General features: G+C 55.2%; 1 protein-coding gene across 4 annotated transcripts in view; it reads left to right on the top strand.

Annotated features, from left to right (window-relative positions):
- Positions 1–19,924, top strand: part of GRIK3 (glutamate ionotropic receptor kainate type subunit 3) — a 230,776-nt gene that overhangs the window by 163,552 nt on the left and 47,300 nt on the right. For 3 of the 4 annotated variants that reach the window (XM_045476763.1, XM_045476760.1, XM_045476761.1), the window contains exons 6-9: positions 5,854–6,027; positions 6,616–6,759; positions 12,222–12,329; positions 15,442–15,555. In XM_045476763.1, the coding sequence (XP_045332719.1) occupies positions 5,854–6,027; positions 6,616–6,759; positions 12,222–12,329; positions 15,442–15,555 (540 nt within the window). Of the gene's footprint in view, positions 1–5,853; positions 6,028–6,615; positions 6,760–12,221; positions 12,330–15,441; positions 15,556–16,879; positions 17,114–19,924 lie in introns of those variants that run through there. The other variant, XM_045476762.1, reaches the window with a different exon arrangement.

The following is a 19,924-nucleotide window of genomic DNA, read 5'->3' as shown; positions in this document are numbered from 1 at the left end:
GAAGACGTTTTAATTACCCCAGCGGCCAGTATCTGTGCCAGCCAGCTTTGAGCCATTCCCAGATAACCCCGCGTTAATCAGCCCCAGCTGAGCCCCTGGTACATGTCACGTGTAGGTAAAAGCCTGGAGGTGGAAGAAGAATTATAATAAATTAATAGATAAGCAATCACAATTAATGCCACTTCCCGGCAATAACAGTTATATCATGGGAAAGATATTTTCATCTGTCATTCCTTAAGGCAATGTTTTCCGAGCTTCAGCTTCTACCCAGTCAGACCCATGGGGTGCTAATGAATTAGTCTATTATGTTATGCTGAATGTTTCTAAAAGGTCCCTCGTCGACACTGAATTCGGCGTGTCAACATTTGGCATCGAGAACAACAACTTTTTGCCAAGCGGCAAGGTTGCGCTCGGTTCGCCGTGCGTGGCACCTGGGGTCTCGGCGCGGGGCAGTTTGGACCAAAAATCGGAGCCGGACAAAGAGGCCTCTTCAGCAGCGCCCCGTCGTCACTGCCCTCGTGTCACAGGAGCGGGGACATTTGGTGCCACGGGTCCTACCACACTTTGTACCCCGGGCTCAGGGTGACAGGGAGGGAGGTGACCCCAGCAGTGACCCCAGCTTGCTCCCTCCCAGGCTCAGCGTGTCAGCAGACCACATGCTACGTCTTGTAGGCTTGGAAGGCCCGATGCCACCAGCATCCAGGCCCCCACAGGGCCAGAGATGCCCCCTTCCCCCTGAGTCACGGAAGCCCTAGGCTGATGCTTTGGCAATCCTTCAGGCCTTTGAGATTAGGTTAGCGCCGCATCAGAGAGGAGGCTGTGCCTTGCCCCCACCAGCCTGTGCAGGGGCGGCGTGAGGAGGGCGCCCCCTGGGGGCAGAGCTCAGCTTCTTTCCCGGGGCCCCAGCAGTTCAGCTCTGGCCCCAAACTCCCCGTTCTCCACTCTGCAAAATAAAAGTGCTTCATCTTCCCTTACCTGCCTTCTTCAGAGGCGACTTGGGGAAGATCTCTTGATACTGAAGCAGTCTCCTTAAGGGTCTGTCCCTCCTCCCTAGGCAATTTGCCAAACTGCTCCTAACCTCCAGCGTCATTGAGAGCTCCCCCTGAGAGGTGGATGTGAAACGCTGGTCTTGATCCCAGGCTCTTCCCAGTGCTGTTTGGGTGTCCAGAGAGCGGCTCAGCTGGCCGACCCTTCTTTCCACTTCGGGTGACAGGTGCATGGGGGAGACAGACATAGACACTGATAGTTGTCATCAGAGGGGTGAAAGCCGAGAGGTCCCAGAGTAAGAGCGGAAGCACCCCTGACCCACTCTGTTGTGCATGTGTAAAGGAGTAGTCAGGGGAGGCTTCCTGGAAGAGGTGCCCCTTGAGTTGGATCTCAGAGAATAGCCCACCCAAGAGGGTTGAGAAGAGAGACATTCCAGCCAGAGGATAAGAACATGCACAAATGCCGGCACAGGGAGGAGGAGATGTGTGATGGGGGCCAGCGAGGAAAGGAAAAGGGGAGCGAAAGTGGTTTGGCTCCTGAAACAAACATGGGAGGGGGCGGGAAGAAAAGTGGGGCTGGCGGGGTGGAGAGCCTTGTAAACTAAAGAATTGCACTTTCTTCTGAGAAGGTAGCAAGGATCCATAAACACAGGAGTGAGGGGGGTGGATTGATCCATCAGAAAGACCCCTCTGTGTGCTGTGTGGACTGAGGGCTGGTCACAGGTCAGAGGGAGGGCTCGGGATCTAGACTTCCTGGGTTTGACTGCACTGCTCCCCAGCGGTGAAACCTAACCTCTCTGTGCCTCAGTTCCTTCCTCTAAAATGGGGTGCCAACAACACCCTCCTTGTGTGAGGTGGAGATGCGAATTAAGTGGTGCCTGAGGTGTAAGAGTGACAGGTGCTCATAGCTATTAGCTCGTCGTGATTGTTTCACTATTGCCAAGATGGGTAAGGCGGGAAGGACCAGACTCCTGTCTGCCCCTCACCTCCCAACAACCAGGGGCCACACCCCAGACTGTCCATGGCTTATACGTCCCCCCCAAAAGCTCCAGAATCCATCCTGATGCATATTGTGTGTTTGGCAACCACTGGGGACAGTAAAGCCCGGGAATTTTTGAATAAGACAGACAAAAATGTACAACCAGCTCTCAGAGGGGAGGGGGGATGCCCCTGGACTTGTAGTGCCTCTGATTTCCGTGGTGTGAATACTTCCACTGTGGCTGGTATTAAGCTACCAATGTGATGTCACTGGACGCACACAGGGACAGGAGGAAGTGCGAACAGTTAGCTCCCACGGGTCCGTGGGAGCCAGCTCCAACACACCACTGAAACGGCCCCGGGTCCGAATTCTGCTCCGCCCTGTAGGAACTTCGTGACCGCAGGCGAGTCGCCTGATGCCCCTGACACTGCTTCCTCATCTGTAAAAGGAGAAGACGATTAAACAGCTACTTCGCAGGGGGTTACTGAGATGGGACAATGTCTTCCACATCAGGGCTGAGCGCGGTGCCCACCCTGGGCTCCCCACTGAGACTGGGGCAGGCACCCTCTGGCCGGCCCAGCGAGACCCCCTCATCTGCTGAAGACCCAGCTTCGTGCTCCCACCCGACCCCTTCCCCGTCCCAAGTCCTGGCCGCGAATCAGCACCCTATTTGTTTGGGCAAGGCTAGGACTGACTTTTCTTGTCGGTTCAAGTCTGTGCCAAACCTCCCCGCTACTCCCTACCCCTTAAGCCTTCAAAGGGGAAACCAACGGAGTGCACCCCAGAAGAAGCCCATTCTGGGGGTGCAGCGGGAGCAGCAGGAGTTGAGCATCAATTAGGGACATCTGGGAGACAGGAGGACGCCAGCACCACGTGGAAAACCTGCTCCGTGGGCTCATTGTTCCTCGAGCCACCACTGAGTTAACCGAAGCTTGGACTGTGACGGGCTGGGGTGTTATTCCCGGTGGCTGTGGCCATGCAGAGAAGAGTACAGCCCACGGGGTGCCCTGCCGCTCTCCCAGCACAGGATGGAGGGTCTGAGTCGAGGGACCCAGGAAAGAGGATGGACCGGGGGCCGGGACGGAAGGCAGCTTGATGAGGGCAGAGCATGGAAAGGGATAGGTAGTTGGCCGGGAGGACCTTAGGACGCAGTTTCTCCACTAGTAGGAAGGGGCCAATCCAGAGGATCATAGTGTGTTACGTTTTCAAAAAGGAAAAAAATGACTCATGCAAATATAGGATAAACACGTTTCGAAGATGGATTCCGTTCATTAACAAGGGAACCGGTAGGATGGCAACACTGTCTCCAAGAGCTTTTGAGGGATTGAGTTTTTATTTGGAGGGGAAAACACAGAGTAAGACTGCTCAGTGAATTAATGTCCTACAGGGCAATAAACCACAACATTGGGGTTTATCTTTCCAGTTGGCAAAGATCTCCAAGTTAACCTTGAGTCTGGGCCTTTAATCAGTAGCTGAGAGTGAAGTCAGGCCCAGGTGCGTTCTCCCAGAGCATCACAGAATCCAGGACGGGCCTGGTCAGCGATGCTTCCCTACGACATTCCCTACGACATTCCCTTCCACCTTATTTCCAAGTTTGGGGAGTTTTGCTTAACAGGACAGAACTCTGCTCCACTCCTCCAGCTACCACCTGCCACCTCCCTGCCCCTGCCACCTGCCACTTTTTCTTAATGCTTGGCTTGCCCCCCCTTCCCCCCCCCCCCAACCCCTCTGCCTCCTCGCCTCACCGGCCCACCTTGCCACAGAGCTGGAGTGCAGGGAGGGGCCGGAGCTGGGCCGCTCCAGGCATTGAGGCTTGTCTTCCTGGCCCTTCGGCCAGGGCCTACCCGTTGCACCAGACCGGATGTGGCCTGGCCACGGACAGATGGGCTGACTGTCGGCCAGCTGCTCCTAGGAGGCGAAGGGTGACAGGCCTGGCTTGTGACATAGGCAAGGGTGAGAGGCCTGGCTTGTGAGAAGAAGACAGCGGTATTTCTTGAGTCCCAAGCAGAAAGACTCTTCTTTTTTATCGAATTATAACTGACCTACGATATTATGTTCATTTCAGGGGTACAAGATAGCAATTAAATATTTTTATACATTACAAAACGGTCCCCACAGGTTTGGTTACCGTCTGTCACCATACAAAGTCATGACCGTATAACTGACTGCATTCTCCATGCTGCACATTACGTCCCCGTGACTTACTTATTTCATAGCTGCAAGTTCGTACCTCTCAATCCTCTTGACCTATTTTGCCCATCCCCCCACCCCCACCCCTCTCCCCTTCTGGCATCCACCAGTTTGTTCTCTGTGTCTGTGAGTTTGTTTTGTTTTGCTTTTTAGATTCCACATGTAAGTGACATCATACGGTATTTGTCTTTCTCTGTTTGACTTGCTTCACTTAGCATAATGCCCTCTAGGTCCAGACACATTGTTACAAACGGCAGGATTTTGCCTCTTCTTTTTTGTTTGTTTTTTTTATGGCTGACTTACATCCCTCTGTGTGTAGACACCATCTTCTTTATCCGATCAGCTGTCGATGGACACGTAGGTTGCTTCCACATCGTGGCTACTATAAGTCATGCTGGAGTGAACACAGGAGTGCACGTGTGTTTTCAAATTAGATTTTTTGTTTGCTTCAGATAAATGCCCAGAAGTGGAACCCCTGGATCATAGAGTAGTTCTGGTTGTAATTTTTTGAGGAGACTCCATACTGTTTTCCACAGTGGCTGCACCTGTTTGCATTCCCACCAACAGTGCACGAGGGTTCCTTTCTCTCTGCGTCCTCGCCAACACTTGTGGTTCCTTATCTTTTTGGTTCTAGCCATTCTGACAGGTGCCAGGTGAGGGCTTGTGGTGGTTTTGATTTGCATTTCCCTGATGATGAGTGATGCTGAGCACCTTTGCATGTGTCTGCTGGCCATCTGGATGTCTTCGTTAGAAAAATGTGTTTTCAGGTTCACTGCCCATTTTTTAATCTGGTTTTGGCTTTTGGTGGTGGTATTGTTACTGAGTTGTAGGAGTTCTTTATATATCTCGGGTATCAACGCCTTGTCAGATATACAGTTTGCAAGCACTTCTCCGGCTCAGTGTTTTCATTTTGTTGTTGGTTTCCTTCACTGTGCAAAAGCTAGAAAGGACTAGTCTATTTTTTATTATTTTTTTAATTAACATTTATTCATTTTTGAGAGTGAGAGAGACAGAGTATGAGCAGGGGTGGGGCAGAGAGAGAAGGAGGCACAGAATCTGAAGCAGGCTCCAGGCTCTGAGCTGTCTCACAGAGCCTGACGCGGGGCTTGAACTCACGGACCGCGAGATCACGACCTGAGCTGAAGTCGGATGCTTAACCCACTGAGTCACCCAGGCACCTCTAGAAAGGACTGTTTTCAACTAGTCTTTTGGGGGCAGATAAAATAATTCCCTTGGGCTTCCCTCTGGGTAACTTGGAGATGCCCAGACCCAGTGCTCTTTGTGTTCCCAAAGCGGGCTCCCCCATCGTTGGGAATGACCATGATGGCCTTTACCAAGCTCCTGTGATGTTCTGGGCTGGGCCTTTATGGGGCCTGTTGCACCGGGTCCTATAAAAGAGCCACAGTCCCCATTCCGTAGATGAAGAAATTGGTTGAGCCACCTGCCAGAGGTCCGGCCGTGAGTATGTGAGGTCGGCCAGCAGGCAGAGGGTGTTCCCGTCAATTCCACATCAGTGCTCCTGCAGGTGCTCCGTCACCGTCACGTCACCGTTGAGCCTCCCCCCTGCAGAGCAGGGCTCTGCTGGGAGATGCAGCCTTGGGCGGTGGGGCTCTGAGTGTGGGATGGTGGGGGGGGGGGGCAGGGGGGTGGAGCTGACAGCAGCCACACCGTTCTTTACTCGAACCTCTCTCCGTCAAGGATCTATATGCGTTAGACCTGGAGCCCTACCGCTACTCCGGGGTGAACCTGACAGGGTTCCGGATCCTCAACGTGGACAACCCCCATGTCTCGGCCATCGTGGAGAAGTGGTCCATGGAGAGGCTGCAGGCGGCTCCCCGGGCAGAGTCCGGCCTGTTGGACGGAGTGATGATGGTATTCCAGCCAGGCGGGTCAGATCCGGGGTCTCCCCTTTCCCTGTCCTTCTCTCTCCTTTCCCTCTTCTCTCTTTTCTTCCTTCCTCCCATCCTTCTTCCCTTCCCTCCATCCTCCCTATCTCTTCTCCCCTCCCACCACTTCCCTTCCTCAGACCTTAGACTGGGTTCTGGGAACACAAAGGAATCAGACACAGTCCCACACCAAAGGGGGTAGTGGAGGCTTGTAAACGGATTGTTTCGGAGCGCGGGGATAAGGACCCTCGGCTGTGACCAGCCGAAGGCTGGGGAACGGGAAGGGAGAAGGTGTGGGCAGGGCCTAGGGGAGCAGCAGGAGCGGTGGGATGGGGTGAGAGGGCCTAGAGGGAGAAGGTCTGAGCTGCAGAGGGTGGAAGTTGAGTGTCTGTGGAACAGCAGGGACACCCAAGTCTGGCCTTCGCTGGGGGCGTGGACGGGGTCACCGTGGGCCTTTCCCTCACCCGGACCCCTCGTGTCTGGCGAGGGAGGGGAAAAGGGACAGAGCAGATTGGGCCGAGGACTCTCGGGGCTTGGGATCTGCTCTCAGGCAGGCCCCGGCCCTCCCCTGCAGACTGACGCGGCCTTACTGTATGATGCTGTCCACATCGTATCTGTGTGCTACCAGCGGGCACCCCAGATGACCGTGAACTCCCTGCAGTGCCATCGGCACAAGGCCTGGCGCTTTGGCGGCCGCTTCATGAACTTCATCAAGGAGGTGAGTGTTCCCCTGCACCTCCCCCAGCCAGGGCCTCCCCCCACTGCCCCTGGGGATCAGCATGGGGTCAGCAGAGCTGCAGAGCAAAGGCCCAGGTGTGGGAGTCAGGCAGAACCCGTTTCTGGTCCGCACAAACCCGGCCTCAGTGCTTCTCCTCTCTGAGCCTCAGTTTCCTTGGGGGGAAAATGGGCCTGACGGGCTCGTTCTTACAGGGGGATTGAGCGGCAAAGGCCCTGGCGTGTAGGAGGTTCTCCGTGGGCGGTCAGCACGGTCAGCAGGACCTGCGTGGGCTTTCTGATGCAAGACATGAGGGTCTCTGCCTCGGGCTGTGTGACCTGGGGCAAGCTACAGAACCTTGCTGAGCCTTGATTGGCTCATCTGCAAAATGGGGTACGAAGCATGCCCCGTCACAGGGATGCTGTGAAGCGGAGATGAGACCCCGTGCGGAAAGGGCTCAGGGCGGTGCCAGGGCAGAGGAGGCTGGGTAGATCATAATCAGCCCTCCAAACTCCTCTTCGTGTCGTGGGCCCCCTGGGACTCGGCTCTCCTGGCATCACAGCGGCTGTGAAGAAGTCCCATCCGTGGGGCTGATCCAGAGGAACCAGAGAGCAGAAATCCATCCTGCTGTTCAGATGACCGTTGAAACACTTAGTGCCAACGGATAATTTCGAAGGACTCTCCGTCACCACTGTCCTTGTAAGCTGTGGGTGGCAGTTTACCGTTCCCATTTTACAGGCGGGGGAAGCTAAGGCCGGGGCCAGGCGTCCTGGCTGCATCACGATTAGCTGTGTGCCTTCGGGTGAGAGGATTAACATTCTGATTCTCAGTTTCCTGGACTGTAAAATGGGCATTAAGAGTCCTTACCTCCGTGTTGTTTAGAAGACCGTGTGAAACTGGACGCAAAGCATCGAGCCCGGGACGTGGGCAGAGGCAAATCCCAGTGACTGGTGGAGGAAGACCGCTTGGGGACGAGATCCGGGCAGGATTATCCTGGGTCAGAGGGAGTGACCACGTCGAGGCAGCACGAGTGCGGCGGGGGGAAGCCCTCCAGGAGGGCCGTGTAGACGATCTCTTTGTAGCAATCACAGTGGACCAGAACTGAGGCAGGCTGCCTTGAGCGCTCATTCATTTATTCAGCAGCTGATTGTGGTGGGCCCGCTGGGTGCCAGGCGCAGAACCCTGCGCTGGGATCCAGTGGGGCTGAGACAGACGAGCCCCCGCATTCCCAGAGCTCCCAGCCTAGGGAGGGGGCAGACACGAAGCAAGCCCTTGCATTCAGGAATGTAATCCCACGTGCAAAGGAAGGCAGCTCCAGGAGGGCCAGTAACAGACCCACCACTTTATTCTCAGTGGACAGTTAGCTTTACCCCAAGTCCCGAGGTCACCGCCACCACTTGGAAACAGCGCTAAAAGGAATAGGGACGGGACACGGGCTGTAGTTTGACGTACGTGCCTGTGGAGTTGTCTCTGCCTCTCCCAGCTGTGTGGCTTCACGCATGGTCCTAGGTGTCCCCAAGTTTCCTCTCCTGGCAGATGTCACCCCACCATCATGGTGAGGGAGGCACGAAGTCCTTGGGACCAGCTCCCTCACGCCTCGAAGGGGCTCCATCCAGTGTCGGATATTTTGGTATAAGAAGACCATGATGGTCCCTTCTCATCCAGCCCCTCAAAACTGCAGAGGAAGTCTGATTGTCCAGTGCCCTGAGCAGGCCTGCTTGGCCTGAGTGATCACCGGCTTGTTCTCGGGGAACTCTGAGACCCGACTCTCAGCCCCCTGTGCGTCCTTCCTCGGCAGGCCTCCATCGGAGCGGTCAGAGGCCAGCGTGAGGGGGTCGGTGACCCAAGCCACGACCCTTACAGGCCAAGCAAAAGTGGCTTTGAAACTTAACCACTTTTTAGCTGTGTGACCTTAGACAAGCTACTGAATGTCTCTGTGCCTCAGCTCTGTCTCTGTACCCTGGAGATTTTCCTAGGGTTGTTGCAAGATGAGGTGGGTGATGGTGTGGGTGAAGCACTCAGGACAGAGTGTGGCACAGAGCAGAAGCTGAACAGATTGGCTGCAGTTACTGTCCTCACAACTGCCATGACTATGGCTTCTTCTCCATGCTGGGTTTCCAGCTCACGAGGATCCCTGGGCCACATAGCTTCGGGGACCCCCACCCTGTCTACCCCTCACCCTTTGGAATTTTTGAGGCTCAGTGACAAAACCCTACAGGGAGCAGATTCGTCACCGCCCGCCCCGTAGAAAGGGGCCCCTTCTCCCTCCTGGGGCTGACTGGCCCACACCGGTGTACCTCCTGTTTCCTGGCCGCTGGCCCAGTGAGTGGCCCTCACCACTCACACTCTTACGGAGCCCTTTCAGAAACACGTTTGTGCCACCTGCATTTGAGGGCGGTGGAGACGGAGGCCCCGAGCAGCCGCGTGGCTGGCCCACAGTGCCACCTCTGCCCGGGACCGGGACCCCAGTGCCCTGCCTGAGCCCAGCACAAGTCTTCCCTCAGACCATTTCCAAGTTGCCCGTCTCCTTCTCTGACTGCGTGACAGTAAATCATTTTAAAGACTTGGCATTTCCGAGAGGAGCTGGAAAATACCAGGCCGGAGTTCAGAGCGTGTGAAGCATCTTTCATTTAGCGAGTCTTGAGCGGTGGCTGGAAGGGGCGGGCAGGCCGGGAAATGTCACGGGGAGGAGCTGCCAGTGGCTCCTTGCCCTGGCCCTGCCCACCCGCCCACAGACAGTCCGTGCCCCCCTGCTGGCATTTAATTCCTCCAGAGCTGACAAGGGGGAAGCTTTGTCCGCTCCCAGTGCAGGTTGAAGGCACCTGCTGTGATTTCCCCTGGGGGCCAGGAGATAGCCTGAGGGTGCAGAGGAGGGGGGAGCCAGCCAGCCGGAGGGGAGCTGAGCCTCCCTGTGAAGTTATAAACAGTGGTCTTTACCTTGTCTGATATTTTAGTCTCTGTCCCCAACCCCGTTTCTGGCCCCCCAGGCTCTGTAAGCCTCCCCCACTGAACTTGGGCATGGTGACCCCACGCTCTTCAACTCTGTTCCTGCAGACCCGGATTCTGCCCTGCAGCACCATCCCGTGCAGCTTTCTCAACGTTTATTTATTTTTGGGACAGAGAGAGACAGAGCATGAACGGGGGAGGGGCAGAGAGAGAGGGAGACACAGAATCGGAAACAGGCTCCAGGCTCTGAGCCATCAGCCCAGAGCCTGACGCGGGGCTCGAACTCACGGACCGCGAGATCGTGACCTGGCTGAAGTCGGACGCTTAACCGACTGCGCCACCCAGGCGCCCCATCCGTGCAGCTTTCTATAGCTCAGCCCCTCTTTGAGCCTCTGTGTCTATGATCCTAAAATGGGGGCGACAGTGACACCCACCTGGCAGGATTGTGATGAGACAAAGCACATTCAGGAAAGGGGGTTAGTTAGCCCTCTATGACAGGATTTCTACTGAGGCCTCGGGCCCTGGCCCAAGCCCCCAGCCTTCCTCCCAGCTAAGCACCAGCCCTGTAATCCAAGGGAGAAATAATACCTTATAGCACTTAGCTGGGATCGTAGATGGCAGGCACTGTGCTAAGCACTTTATACATCTTTTTGAACACCTGTGAAATAGATCATTTTCCCCTTGCTGAAGCTCAGAGAGGTTGGATCACTTGTGCAAAGCCCGCATTCTGTCCAACTTGTCTTAGAGCTTCCCGGACCCCTTCCAGGCCCCGCCCCTCTGCCTCGGTCGGTCTACCGGCTGGCTCATCTGCACACTTACCTTGGGGCCTTAGAGCTGCCCAAATGCTTGGAGAGCCCACGGGTTTTATTTTGGACTCCTGGGATCCATGGTCCCACGAACTTGGGCGTCCAGTTCTGAGTGTCAGTGTGTGCGCCAGGGACATTCAGCCAGGGAGAGGCCCTGAGGCCATTTTCAGAGCCTGCAGGGGGTCATGACCCCAGTGTGGTTGGGAACCACCTTGGCAAAGCAAACATTTCCATAATCAGACCTTCCCCCCCCCCCCGCCCCCATGTTCTCTGGAGCTTCCTTCCCCAGCCTCCTCCAGCCCAGTGGACTGTGTGAGCTCCAGATTTCCTCCCCCACCTCCAGCCTGCAGCCTCCCTTGGTTCCCAGGGCCTCCAGGATGGATGGGTTTGTTCTCCCAGACACAGAAAGCCCGTGGGTATTGGGGCATTTACGCGTGTGCTGGCTGCCTCCTACCTCCTTGGAGAAGGGAGAGAAAGGATGGGGCTCCAGCCTGAGGGGTGGGGCCCTGGGACCCCAGCTGCAGCGCGGAGCTCTGACCCCCTCTGCGAGCTTGGGTGATGCGCCTGGCCCTCCTGGCCTGCTTCCTGGTCTGTACAATGGGAATCGTGACCTCACCTGGCCCACCTGCAGGGCTGCTGTGGAAGTTACATGCTCTGAGCGGTGTGAAGTACTTTGCAGGGATGCATTGGGTCCACAGGAAAGGTATTTTCTAGAACGGAGTCAGCAAACCTTTCCTGCAAAGGGCTGGATAGTAAATATTTGGGCTTTGTGGGCCAGATGGTCTCTTTGTAACTATCCAGGCCTGAGGCAGCGGCTCCAAAGCGGCCAAAGACAATAAGTAAACACATGGGTGTGGCTGTGTTCTAATCAACTGTTTACAAAAACAGGCCGCAGGCCTATCAGGGCACCAGCTGTAGCTTGCTCACCCCCGATCTAGAAGAGTGGGACTTTCTCAGCTTGGGTCCTGCATGTTCTCTGCATCTCTCTCTGTGTTAACGATGTTAATGACAATACACAAAAGTGAACATGAGCTCAAGGGCTCGGGTGGTACCACGCACTGTCCTAAGTATTTTATGGGCTTTATCTCCATTCACTCCCCGTGGCGTTTTGGTACAATTATGAATCCTGTTTTGTAGATGAGGAAACTGAGGCAGAGAAGTGACCTAGAATTCCTAAATTTGCACAGCTGACTGCGGTTGGACCGAGCATTCTGACCCCAGAGTTCTTAACCTTGACGCTCGTGGAGCTGGGGCCGGGGGCGGTAGGGGTGACTTCCCGGTCTCCTCCTGCTCTACTCCGCGCGTCTGGTCTTACGTCCAGGGCTGGCTCGGCCCTTTGGCTTTTCCGCCTCTGGGTAGGTGTCACCTGCCCCAAGCCGCCCGCCTGCCTCCTCCTTGCCTCTCTCTGGGGACCTGACACGGGCGTCCCCTCCTCTTTGGCTTCAAGGCGGGGGCTCATTTGAGTGCGTCTGAGATCGATGTTGTACACGAGAAGGTGCAAATGTAAAGCTGGCTAAAGAGCATAATAGAATTTATGGAAATCGCTGGCTCGCACCACAGCCCGAGCAATGATGGAGGTGATTATTAATTAATCATGGTCTTGGGGGAACAGTATCAGTGCAAAGAGTAATTAAAATGAAGCATTGTACAGTTGTACCGAATGATGATTTATGAGCCCGAGGAATTGCCGCTCTGCCCTCTCCCTTCCGGCAGGCTCAATGGGAAGGATTAACCGGACGGATTGTTTTCAACAAAACCAGTGGCTTACGGACGGATTTTGATCTGGACATCATCAGCCTGAAGGAGGACGGCCTGGAGAAGGTGCGTGGGCTCAGGAGAGGGAGGGGACAAGACCTTGGGGGCTCGACATGACCTGGCATGGCCTGTGCCCTGGGCCTTCGGAGAACATGGAGGCCTGGTCAGACTGGAAGGGTACAGAACCCAGTGGCCTGGCCGTGGCAGACACCCAGGCTATCGCCCGGTGAGCAAGGGCCACCGGGGATGCTTAACTGGGAAAAGTCATGAAAGGCTGTGGGGGGGGGGGGGGGAGGGGGCGGCGCGCAGAGGGACAGACCCGACTTTGGGTAACAGAAACTCTAACCACCAGGGGGTGGCTGCCTGGGGAGTAGTGAGCTCACTGTCACTGGAGGCATTTAAGCAAAGATTAAGCGATATGATTGCTTGTCTGGGAAATGCAGTTGGTTCTTATCCTTAGAGAGAAGTTGAAGCACATGAATTCTGATCTCACTCTCGATTTCTAAGGTCTCAATGATTTCAGGGGGTTTTGATGAGAAAGCAAGCCCTTCTGGGGCCTCCATCTGGCTACCCTCAGACGTTTGTAAATGAGGCCAATTCTCCCTGGGAGCCTTCTGCATATTCTGTCCAGTCAGGCTGCTGGCCTGGGGAGGAGATTCAACATTAGCCCTAATCTCCGAATTCCTGGGACCTCAGGACCAGGGGGTCAGCCGCACCCTCTCCCACCAGCCTGGGAGTAGGGTGAACAAAAACCCGGAAGTTGGGGAGGGGCCAGCTTGGATGCCTCTGAGACTTCAGGATGGCTTGATTCCTCTCCTCTCCACCCCTGTCTGCCATTGATCAGGCCTCCCTCCCTTGGATTGTTTTAACACTCAGCCCTGGCCTCTCCACCTCCACCCCTGAGCCTGCAGCCATGCTCAGTGTACACACACACACACACACACACACGCACACACACAGCTTCCCAAAGCACAGCATGGTCTCCCCCACCAGTGCCGAGTTAAGCTCCAGCCCCTGACTTGGACTTTTATGGCTCTCCGAGAAACAACCCAACTTGCCTCTCCACGCCCAGCCTCCACTGGCCCCAGAACATTCCCTGTGGCGCAGTCACACCCACTCCCTCTGGCCCCTCCTTTGGCTGAGTGATCGCCCTGGCTGTGGAGGTGGCCTCTGTCTCCTGGGGTCGCTCCCTCAGGCACAGACGTGGCTCTGGCTGGGTTGCAACTTGTGGCCAAGTTTACTCCGCCCACTCCTGAGTGTCCCACAAACTAATGGGGGCTCCTGTGCAGGGGTGGCCAGGGAAACGCCACCTTTCCTCTGCATACAGCGTCAGTCCCTTAGGGACAGGCGCTGTGGCTTCCGCTCCTAAGATCAGGGAGACAGGTTGGTCCAACCTACTCGCACCACAAGTTCTCGCCGGGCGGTATGCCAGCTCCTGTTTAAACTCCGGCAGTGCCTGGGGGTGGGAGGGTGGGGGGTGGACCTTCCTTCCCCAGCAGTATTGCTGCAGTGGTTTTCACTCAAGTGGCATCTCCTTTCTGCTCTCTCAACTGTCCGTCTCTGGAGATGGCCTAAAATTCTAAGGATGGCAGTTAGACACACGTATGCCCGTGCGACCCGCTCTCATGCCCGCAGCAGACGCGAGTAATGGGATCATGAGAGCACTTTCCATCTGAGCCTTCTACCACAGCATCCCTCTCCCAAGGACAGAGTGACGATAGCTAACACCCAAGAAAAGCCCTCCTACTATATACCCGGACAGAGGTTGACCTGCCTCCTCCAGAGGCTCCCGGTCACAGCCACAGGGAGTGGTGGGCAGACAGCCTGTAGAGGCTGGGTCCTCCTCCTGTCCTAAGTGTTCTCGCCTCCCCAGGACTCCCGGGATCTAGCCAGGCATGCAGTGGGAAGTCAGTAGGTGCTTTCTGGGGTGAGGGTTCCAGCTGCTCAGGAACCACTGGACAGATGTGTATGGGGCACCCGGGTGTACTGCTAGGGACCCCTCATGGGCTGGGCCCACTTTGAGGCGGTCTGCCTGTCTCTTCTCTTGGCTCTAGAGGGTCTGCGTAGACAGAAATCCTGCCTGGGGAGGGTGCTAAGCCCCCACACAGCCGCCCTGCCTCTTGTATCATCACTTCTGTTTGCTAAGCTGGGTCATAGCTGATCCAGCCAGCTCCAGCCGGTGGCTCTGGGAGGATTAAGGCAGAATTACCCAGGCATAATTACATGTCTGTCTGCTATCTGCTTTGCACAGCTCTCTTAATGGGATGTTTGCATTTGGCCTCTCTGTTTAATTGATAAAGTTTCCCGAGTGCCCCCCAGCTAGGCCAAGGACACAATGGGCATGCCAAAACCTTCCTTGAGGGAGGGGACCTGAAGGGGAGTCGGGGGAGCTGGGCAGAGTGGGACCTTCATGAGGCCCGAGGCAATGATTGGTAAACTTGATCTTCCCTGGCGTCCTCCAGCCTCAGGCCTGATAGCAACTAGGGCACCGTGGAGAGACAGATTATGCCACCTTGGCCAGGATATCCGCCAACTTTAGAAGTAAAACCACAAAGCAAACTGCCTTCAAACCCAGCAGCAACCAGGCCTGCAGTGAGGGCCCTCCGCTCTTTGGTCTGCCAAAGACCAGCTCCTGCCCAGCCTGCCTTCCTGCATGGGACACATCTCATCACCCATTAACCCAGTCCGCGAATGTTGGGTGAACATCCCCCTTGCTCCAGACCCTGTTCCGGGCTTTGGAGGGTGTCGTGGCCCCGGGAAGTGGCCCCAGGGCAGAGACCCAGTGAGTGAGCAGCTGGGTGCCCAGCGTCTTCCCCAGGAGGAAGGAGGCCCACCAGGCTCAGAGTGGCTCTGTCCTGGGATAGGACTGGCCCTGACCCAGGACCCCTGATTTCTTAGTGTATCTGTTCCACCCCAGGCTGAGGTCCCTGGGCTGTTTTTACACTCCCCTTCTCCTCTGCATTTTCCCCTCCAGCCAGCAAGGGGGAGGTGATGGAATTCAAGAGACTCCACACCTTGGGCGCCTCCTCCAAGAAGAAGGGAGGCAGCAAGGTTGTCAGGAGTTAGCTCACAGCCTGTCAGCCGTGACGACGATGCTCACCAAGAATGGGAAGGAGATGATGGCCTTGTTGGCCGTCTGAGGACTCAGCCCCTTTTCTCCGTCTGTCTGTCCATCCAGGTTGGGGTGTGGAGTCCTGCGGAGGGGCTCAACATCACGGAGGTCGCCAAAGGCCGAGGCCCGAATGTCACCGACTCTCTGACGAACAGGTCCCTCATCGTCACCACCGTGCTGGTAAGAGCCTGCAGCCCTTGGGAGGGACTGTGTGAGCCAGGGACGGGCTGAAGAGGCCCCTCCGTCGCCCCACCCAGCCCAGACCGGGCACCGCTCAGGGGGCTGCTGCGAGGCTGGAAGATGGGGGAGGTGGAAGCGCCGAGGGTCCCTCAGAAAGCGCTCGGCAGTTGGAGCACAGCAGCTCTGCTTGTGGCCACAGGCCAAAGAGCCCAGGGGGTGGCTTTCAGAGGCCTCTTCCCAAAGGCAGAGGGGGCTGGTCCTCGTGCCCGGCTGAGAACTGCTTGGAAGCCGATCTTCGGAGACCTGTGTGTTTGCATTTATCCCCCCGCCCCCACCCACCCCTGAGTCCAAGCACGAACCACGAAGGGGTAGAAGGAAAGAGGTTAACCTGCCCTCTGCACCAGGACTGAGGGTCCACCTCTTTACCTCAGTTCCCAAGGCAAAGGTCCTTCTCAGTGGTCCCCCCAGCTCTGGTGGGTACTGTGGCCACACCCAGAGAGCCCAGTGGGTGCTGGGAGCCCACACACATGCCACGGTCCACGGTGTCCCATCCTGAGAGCTCTCCTCTATGGCCACTCTACCTGTCACCCTCCCTCCATTCACCAGGACTGAATAGCACCTCCTTCTTCTGACCCAAGGAGTGGCTCTTGGCATCTCCCAGGCTCTCTGCACCTTAGAGCTCAGGGTGGGCAGAAGGGCATACCCCCGCCACTGGCCTCTTGACTGGCCAGTGCTGTGCCCTCTCCACTGCACTGGCCCCTTCTGGAAGGCCTCCAGAGCATCCACAGACTCAGGGCCCACCCTTTCAGAGACACAGCACTGCTCTTGGGGACCCAAGCTGGGCCACACTGGGGACAGGTAGCCTGATCACAGCCTGGTGGATCCTGACCAAAGACCTTTTGAGGACAATTCAGGGAGCTTCTCCTTATCTTAAAGCACATACAATACGTACAATAAATACAATATGAAAAAAGCAAATTCTCTACAAAAAAGAGGGCTCAACCTGGTTTGAAGGGCTTGGATAAAATGAGGCTGCCCCAGGATGGAACCTGGGAGCGGGGCTGGGCACTGGGACCTTCCATGATGCCGAGATGGGGTTGCCCCACCTGCTTCCTGTGGGACACAGCTGAGCCAGGCCCCGATGAACGGTCCTGTGTCCTCTCTCTAGTGTGATTCACCAGACGTATGCTTGGTGGCCAAATGGTGAACACCCCCCAGGCAGGAAGGGACATAGGAGTTCAGCCCCATTCTCCCAGTGAGCAGCAGACACGGGGACACCAGCAGCTTCTAGAGAGCAACTATAGCCTGTGGGTCTCACCTCCAGCCTTCAGGGTCATGACCATTGACAGGATTCATGTTAAAGGTGATGGAGTCCTAACCTTGGTTCTGGACCTACTGCCGACAGAGCCGGATCCAGGATGAGAGGGCTGGGGAGGCACCTGCCCCGCAGGTTTGGGGATGAACCCCCCTGCCCCAGGCATCTTCCCCAACACCCTACATCCTGTCTGCCTTTATTGATTAAATTGTTGTTAACTAAAAAAATATAAAAATCGGGGCACCTGGGTGGCTCAGTGGGTTAAGCTTCGACTTTGGCTCAGGTCATGATCTCGCGGTCCGTGAGTTCGAGCCCCGCGTCGGGCTCTGTGCTGACCGCTCAGAGCCTGGAGCCTGTTTCAGATTCTGTGTCTCTCTCTCTCTCTGCCCCTCCCCCATTCATGCTCTGTCTCTCTCTGTCTCAAAAATAAATAAACGTTAAAAAAGAAATATTTTTTAAATATAAAAATCAGACTGCTGAGACCAGGAAGTCAAAAGATTTGATCAGGAATGGGGGAAAATTATATTAAATATATATATATGTATATATAAAAGATTAAAAAGAAACAAATAAAAAAGAACAACAAAGGTATTAAAGACAGATGAGCAATTGAAGGGATACTGATGGGAAGGAAAATAGAAAAGGAGAGAGTTGAAAGGGAACAAAACACAAAGGTTAAAAGGAAAATAATAATGAGAAAAATGAAAATAAGGAACGAGATGAAAAGGAAAAGCCATCAGGAAAGACGAGAAATTAAAATAAATAATTAACGGCTCCAGCTAGACAAGGTAAAAAATGTAAAACCACATGTCAGAAAGCAAAAGGATACGAGTGTGACAAAGCTAAAATTTAAAAGGGGAAAAATAAAATAATAAAAAGGTGGTAAAAGATTAAAAACAGAACTGCATAAAATGTGAGATATAAATAAAACACTTTTCACAAGGCAAGATTAAAAAAGGTAAAACCAGTGTGCTCTAAGAGATTGGGAAGTAGGGTGATTAAGTGAGCCGAGATGATTCAGCCACAAAACAATGCCCTCAGGTGAGCCACCAGCTAGAGGTAATCTACCAGCAGGATACAGGATACACACACCTTGAAAGACCACAGGCGTGAATTTTATTAAAATGGCAGCGGCCTGATTTCAAGGGCATAAGACCCTTCTGCAAAGGTGCACAGGATTTGTCTACACCAGCGGAGGCAGGATCCAGCAGACATCCTAGGCCCTTCTCTGTCAGCACTCACAGCTTCTTGCAAAGCCCCCTACCTGATGCGCCCAGTCCCTTGCCGGAAGTCCCACCCGCAGGGTCGCACTGGCCTTCAGGCACCCCGGAAGATAGGGAAGGAGAGAAGCCCGTCTCGGCCCCTAGCCTGCACGCAGCTCCATTTGGCCCACCGTCTGTCGTCTCAGGCAAACAGTAGCCCAGCAGCTGTTTGGGTCGTGCATTGTGACCAGGATGCTGGGGCAAGACTGTGATGGTTAAGAGCTCAAACCTTCCAGTGGCCCCGGGGTGGCTCAGTCGGTGGGCGTTAGACTGCGGCTCAGGTCACGGTCTCACAGCTAGTGAGTTCGAGCCCCGCATCGGGCTCTGTACTGACATCTCAGAGCCTGGATTCTGTGTCTCCCTCTCTCTCTGCCCCTCCCCTACTCACGCTCCGTCTGTCTCTCTCTCTCTCTCCTTCAAAAATAAATAAATGTTAAAAAAAAAAAAAAAAGACCACAAACCTTCAGGTCTGAGCCCTGGCTTTACTGTTATCCAGCCTTGTGACGCTGGAAAACTGCCTAACCGCTCCATGCCTCAGTTTCCCCACCTGAAAAAGAGAGATGGTGGTAACTGTGTCTACTCCATAGAGTTGAGAGGCGGAGTGATTCATGAAGATAAGTCAATAAATGAATAATTTATATTCTGTAATTTGTTGGTAATTATTACAAATACGTTAATACATATAAATGCATGCCAAATGGTAGCTGCTATTGTTACTAATTACTATTACCGATTCTAGATCCGGTCCCCAGAGAGCACAGGCTTAGTACAGTATGCAGAGTGTTGTAGAGAAAACCTCTGCTTCTGTCCCCAGCTGAGCCCTGGGCTTCTCTGAAGACTGACCCCTGACCATGACCACAGAGGTTATCTCCAGCACAGGGTACCCTACAGACTTGAAACTTGCATCCAACAGCACCCCACCACTACCCACTGCTGACACTCAGCTGCCTCTCGCTTCCTTGTTCCCTGGCCGGCCCCTGGAGGCCTTAGGGTTTGTGACCTTGACCTCCGGCGTCCCTCCTAGTTCTAGTCTCCCACCGATATGTCAGACTGCAGCTCCCAACCACCACCTTCTCATCTGCTCTGCCCAAGGCCTGAGCTCCTGGGCCTGACATCATGGTAATTCCCCACCCCTGGCCCCTATTGCCTTGACCTCTGACAAAGCTACCGACCTACCCGAAGGGTGTGTCCCACCAACCATCTTAACCCCATCCTGCAGTATCAGATGCTCACATGGACTGAGGCAGGGGGCGGGGGGGAGGGGGGACCTGTGATTGCTCTCTGCATCCCCACTGCCCCGAGCTCATGGACAGTAGGGTCTGCTTCTCCCTGTGGGTCAATGAGAGAAGCCCAGTCTTTCCTGGAGGAAGAGAAATGGCAGAGAGAGCCTGTGGAGTATCCCTGATGGGGACAGGGGATGATGTGACGCACGGCCTTTGCGCTAGTCTGCAAGGAAGTCTGTGTCCAGCTGAAAATGTCCCCCGAGTCTCCTGAGTGAGAGGGGCCCACTCCCAGGAGAGGACTGGCCTAGCGCCTCCTTCTTGGAAACTTAGAGCCGGTCCAGATGCTCCTGAAAGTCTCAATGTGGTCTTGGGGGGGGGGGGGCGTGCTCTCTTTGGGACAGCTACTCCAGTGGCAGAGGGTGGCCCAGCCCCAGCTGCTCTGGCTGAAAACCCAGCCCCCACCTCCACCCTGCTTGGCTGGTGAAAGCAGGGCCAGCACCTCCCGCTGAGAGCACTGATGGGTGCGGTGGGCCAGCCTGCCTGGAAGTGTGTTGTCCAGGCAACGGCAC

This window comes from Leopardus geoffroyi, chromosome C1 (genome assembly GCF_018350155.1).
Source record: "Leopardus geoffroyi isolate Oge1 chromosome C1, O.geoffroyi_Oge1_pat1.0, whole genome shotgun sequence".
NCBI lineage: Eukaryota > Metazoa > Chordata > Mammalia > Carnivora > Felidae > Leopardus > Leopardus geoffroyi.
Note: the sequence above shows the minus strand (reverse complement) of the source record. Positions and strands in the feature narration are given on the sequence as shown.